The 6130-nt window shown below is 35.9% G+C and overlaps 1 protein-coding gene across 1 annotated transcript; it reads right to left on the reverse strand.

Moving 5' to 3' along the window:
* Positions 1-1195: 1195 nt before the first annotated feature.
* Positions 1196-5632, reverse strand: LOC118438906. The gene is made up of 7 exons (XM_035859746.1): positions 5259-5632; positions 4669-4933; positions 4513-4591; positions 4003-4125; positions 3568-3762; positions 3250-3500; positions 1196-2587 (listed from the first exon to the last, which is right to left on the reverse strand). The coding sequence occupies exons 1-7, from the start codon at positions 5319-5321 to the stop codon at positions 2433-2435; spliced, it is 1131 nt and encodes a 376-aa protein (XP_035715639.1). The 5' UTR covers positions 5322-5632; the 3' UTR covers positions 1196-2432.
* Between the last annotated feature and the right edge of the window lie 498 nt (positions 5633-6130).

Below are 6130 nucleotides of genomic sequence, written 5' to 3' on the forward strand. Positions count from 1 at the left end.
GGCAGTCTAGCTTGTGGTGGTTCCAAAATGGAGTCTACATTAAAAGTCTTTAGTATGCCCACAATTGATGATAAGTTCGTCGCAGTAGTTGCATCCATGTACAGATTACCTGTAGCTTACAAATGAAGGCACGTAATACATAAGTACATGCACTAAAAGTAAAACCTCATCCGTGTCAATGCCTGATAACCGTCAATTGAACCTGTATACTCTTGTGTGCCGTTATCAGTGTTATTGATAAGAACTCCAATTCTTCTCTAATGTTAAGGTACATACATTCCTGAAGTTAACCATTGTAAAAACATTACTATAGTAACGACCATGTGATAACCCTACTTCTCTTTCTAAAAAGGGCTCAATGTCTATTTAATATGTAGGTTCTTTTTTTCATGCATTATCAGATTTATTTTTAATTTTAGAAAATGGTTGCAGCAACATTATAAAATCATGATACTCTCGAATACAATATTTAAAGAAAAGTTGTCATAATTCAACTTCCTTTGACCAGTTCCCAGAATATGTAAAGGTATTACCCTTCAACGTTAATAACTTCCGCACATCTTTCATAAACATTGGCACCTTGGGCTTTAATATGTTCCTTTATTAGATATATTTGTCAACTAAATTATTTTTATATTTGTTCCATATAAATATGATAAACATCTCAGATTTCCCACTTACGTATATATTTAGACGATGTGCAATAATGATATCCAAATATTTTCAATCGTACACAGTTATGCGTAAATAAACCAAGGTCGCACAATTGAAATTGATCCATGCATTGGTATACACATAGTAAATAAATATTAGATAGTTGGGGCATCCACGGACGAATAACTTAAACTTACCACATGTAACTTAACTCATATTTATATGTCAACTTATGACTTCTAATTTATAAGTTGTATGAAGTTAAATTATCATGTGTCCTAAGTATAAGTTAGAAGTTAGGAGTCCATGGCTGCCCCATGTATCTATTAAAAATGACGATCCTTCTCTTGCCGTTAATCAAAACTTAAATACTTTGAACTCATTGCTGTTTATTTATGTAGACGAATATGGCAAGGATTTAGTTAATATGAGGTGTAAAGGGTGGGCTTAAAGTTTCTGAAAAGAGTGAAATCAGGTGAGCTCGCCTCATAAAAATTAATATTATTCGGAAACCAGCAGAGTCATGTAAACAAAGCTTTTTTCCCCTTGTAGTCCAACAATATGAGGAGTCGAGAAGAGAAAAGGGTGCAGATTCAAACTCTATTGAGCGAGGGATATGGTGCCTCCCAAATTTCGAGGAAACTAGGAGTTGCTTACAATACGGTCAAACTGTGGGAAGGTCGCCGTACCGTGGTGGACAAAAAAAGGTCAGGCCGACCCACAGCACTCTCCCCTACTTCAAAATCGCAAATAACAAGAAATTTGAAGGAGAAAATTGGTGGATCCGTGAGGAAAACACTAAAGAAGCTGAACGAGTCGGCGAGGTATCAAAAGAAGGGGAAGAAAATAAGTCGTGCTGCGGTTCGAAATTACGTAAAAAAGCAAAAATGGGGCAAAACGGCTTACAAAAGACCTAAGAAACAGATTCTGACTCAAAAAAATATTCAGGACCGATTAAAATTCGGCGAAACAGTCAAGAGAACGGGATATTTGGGTGACGACAGACGGGCGCAGCAGAAACGCTCTCACATTCTTCTTACGGATGAAACCTGGCTGGAGGTGTCACCAACTGGTAACAGACAAAATCAAAGATACTATACAGCTGATCCGAAAAAAATCCCGAAAATATTGACCCCAAAACATGGTCTAAAAGTTATGGTAGCTGGTGGCTTCTGTGCTCAAGGAGTTACAAAGCTGCATATGATAAGTGGAGGTACCGTAAACGCTGCATACTACAAAGACAAGATCCTCCCACTTTACATTAAATCCATGAAGGACCCAACTTTATTCCCCCAACAACAGAAGGTCACCTTTCAGCAAGATGGAGCACCAGCACACACTGCAAAAGTGACCACCAAAGTTTTGGAGGCGCTCCCTTTGACAGTGTGGGGGAAATAGGTGTGGCCCGGAAATTCACCAGATTTGAATCCTCTGGAGAATTTATGGTCCATTGTTAAGGATTCTGCGTACAAACCGCCGTATCCAACCACAACCGCTGAGCTATTCAGAAGATTTCAACATGAGTGGGAAAGCATTCCGGTTACCGTTTTGGAAAATTTGGCACAGTCATTCAATTCACGCATTGAACAAATGTTGGAAGCTGGTGGCGGACACTCTAAATATTAGTTAATAATCGTACAAAAAATTATAATATTCTATACACGCAATAAAAAGTTTTGACTACTTATGTTTTGAAGTTAATTTTTTTTCAGAAACTTTAAGCCCACCCTTTACGTATAAATTTGAATTTCCAACCTCATCCGTACAAAAGGCATTATTTATTTTCCTCTATTCTTCTGACAGTCAAAATGCAGAACAGAATCGCACAATGTCGAGAACTTCAACAAAATCCCCACCAACTTCCATTGGATCCAGTAAACGCAATGCTTCACGGTTTTCTTAAACGCGTCCCCATTCTCATGGAAAGTTGAATCTATAAATTTAAGTTTACAAACATAAATTACAAACTTTTAGCAATATCTATATTTATACAACCCTATTATTATTGTTATTTATCACTCCCGCGATATACAATAACGCTGATTCAACACAATTCTTACCTAAGATAACCTTAAGTGTATCGCTAAAATAAAGCTAGCTCAGCAATTATTAGTTTAAATCTTATTAGCTAAATTAAGTTAAGTAAAAGAGCTAGTAACTTATTAATTAATTTGTCAACCATAATGTACATACATCCATCAAGTTTATGATGGCAGTTAAGAGTCAATGTTTTCCTAGCAAAACATCAATTTGGCCAAACGACAAAAAGGCATGACTTTTCTGTCGTCTTGCCGCGCACGTTTTTATTCCGGCATGCTGAATACCTACTAAACTATACAAAACGGGAATTCGGCAAACCCGCAGTACAAAACGCATGCCGCTTTTCCAGAAAACGGCAGCTCCGTTTTTCATACACTGTTGACAATTGACGAGAGTGAACCGTTATTAAATATTCGAATTTCAAATCCTTTGAATTTGGGCTAAGACAGAAGTGACATTTGTTTCATCCAATACCTTGCCGACCGAACCAGTCCGTTAAAAGCATATAAAAAGTAACAATATTTATGCTACCACAATTAACAACTAAGTACTCACCTTTCAGAATTGTTATTCTTGTCTCCCAATATTTTGCAACGCTTTTAAGTCCCCTCTGAACAGCTTGCTGGGACAGAAGTATTAACAAAAGAAGCGAACTGTGGGTACAGACGAGATTCCCCAAAATTATTAAAATGTACGTCGGGTCGGTGTAAGTCGTGACCTCTGCCCAACTCATCGCATAGTTTACCACAAGCATCACATAATTGCTGACGAAGAGAAGGAGCAGAACCTTTATGTACATTCTTAACCTGTACAAAAACCAATTTATTAACAAAATTTATAAAATAGGTATACCAATATCCGTAGATAACAAACCTTTGCATCCCATCAGGAATATTTGTCGCTGATTTCCCCACTACAAAATTATTGTCGTCCTTCCGATTTTTCATTTCGATGTGGCAGAGAACAACTAGTGTGGCATTGATTGTGAATAATATGCCACTCGTGATGACCGCATAGGTTTCCGAGGCCCAGTGAAGGTCACCTTGATGCGGTGCACATGGGCGTCCCCTGTAAAGATTTATGATAATATATAATTATCCCAAAAATTTGACTACAATGACATTAAAATGCGGTTTGCAACATTTATTTAGTCGTCCATAAATATCTTGGAAAATAAAATTAGGACAACATTAAGACTTCAAATAAATAGACACAAATTAACCCCGAATTAGCAACAAAATATTGCCAAACTTGATTCAATAGTGTGACTGCCGTATAAATTATTATCTTATGCATATATCTATTTACGTTAGCATAATCCTTAGCATGAGTCTTCCAGCAGATAGGATAGCTGATGAAATTATTGTCGTGACAAAATAGCCAGTAATGGTTACATCCTCAACTTTGTTCAGTGGCAGGACCAGTTGTTTTCTGGAAATTTTATTACAGTATTAAAGTGCTAATCCTGTTAACTAAAGGTGTGTTGATGCATATTTCACACATTCCTAACTATGGTCGATATAAAAAAGAGCTTTTTTGCTTAAAAAGTTAATATGCCGATTAACTCAATTGTTGATCAATTTAAAAAATTTGTACTGTTTTGGAAACCCGGGATAATTAGGCCAATTACAAATTCCCATATTTCCAAAATATTGCTACTCTCTCTGGAAATCAAGGTCAGAAGACAGGCAAACAGATTTTTAAAAAGCTCAAATTTTTGTACATTGACCATAGCAGCATACTCAAATTTTAACATTGGCGCAAATTGAGGTACACACTCATCTTGTAATAAGTATTTATGGAGTTATTAAATTTTACCCAAACGTTTTCCATAAATCGTACACAAGCAGTGTCAAACAAATCAGGCGAGCAAACGTTAAGAAATCTTCAAAAGTACCTATATGGAAAATTAGACATTTATGACATATTATTAGACTACGACTATTATTAAAGATAAATTAATGTTTGATTAACTGAGAAACGGGCAAATCTTCAAGTAGATGGTGCTATACTGATACCCGGGCAATCCTCTGTTCGCAATTATTCCCCAATTTTGAATAATCTTGCCAGTACGAAGTAACAGGGAAAGTGCAACATAACAGAACTGAATACACCCGTGGAACCTTTGTTGTGGCAAAAGTATGGCGAACGCTACCGTCACAATGGCAGCTATGGCAAAGTTGAAGATATTGTTTGCAAAGGTCAACTGCTCATCGATTTTGCGTCGGTGCACAATAATCTGAAGTAGGTTTAAAATTACGCAGTTTTGACACAAGCTTATGGTGGAAATGTTTTTAATAGACACTTTTTAAGGATTTTCGCAGTTCTTTAAATTTGCACTGATCGATCAGTTTTACAGGGATTTCAAAAACGCAAAACTTTTGCTATTGCCCAAAGTTTTCAAAACCGTTCCAATTTTTCAAATCACACAAAAACTAATCAATCAGTGCAAATTCCAAGAACTGCGAAAATCCTTAAAAAAGTGTCTATTAATAAAATTTATACCATAAACTTAAAAATAAATGAACCAGATAAGGTTCCAATTTAAAATCATTTCAACTTACATTTTCCTCTCTGTCAGTCAAATTGTTAAATATTTGCTCTAATTTTGGATATTTCATCTTCATCCCGGTTGCAAATATTCGCTTATCCACTTCATTATCCAGACTCTCATATGCAGCAGAAATTGCAACCTCATTTCCAACTTTATTCGACAAGTAGAGAATAAGACGATTAAAATCCACTATTTTATTTTCACCCACTACATCAAGATCCTTTATGCTGAAATTCTGGTTGGACTTGTTAACAATTTCTGCATCCAGTTTATTCACGTCACATTTGAAGTTTGTGGTATCATTGTAATTACTACGAAAACACAGAAATGGGAGGATCAAAATTATTATGGAAACCAAAACCGAAGTAATTATCAATAAGACGAACGTTGAGTGCATCTTACTAATGCTTTAGATATTTAAAGAATATGTAGAGATGATTAACTTGCTTCACGGTTGAAATGCCTCACAGAAATGGCAAAGAAAAAGAAATTGGCATTGTCTACCTGCATTGTTTCTACGGTGATGTACACGACCCCGGCAGCATGGGGGAAGATTCACTAACAAGATTTATCACTGTGTATGTTCTTTACCAGCTTGTGAGATCAAGGTTTTTTTTTAGGTGGCAAAAAAAACCCTCAAGCATTGTTATGCACTTAACATCGGATTTATATCTGGATATAACTTGTAGGTATTTCTCATCAATCAAATATTTAATCAATCGTGACAAATTGCCATTGACTATATTGTGTAACTCAGAATTGGGACGTGATGCGCTTAATAATTTTAATGATTGGATTTGACACATCACTTGTAAACCAATACATATGTACATACTCATCAGTATGATTCAATTAACAAATAAACCTGTCTTATATTCCAAA

This window comes from Folsomia candida, unplaced genomic scaffold (genome assembly GCF_002217175.1).
Source record: "Folsomia candida strain VU population unplaced genomic scaffold, ASM221717v1 Fcan01_Sc027, whole genome shotgun sequence".
Taxonomy (NCBI): Eukaryota; Metazoa; Arthropoda; class Collembola; order Entomobryomorpha; family Isotomidae; genus Folsomia; species Folsomia candida.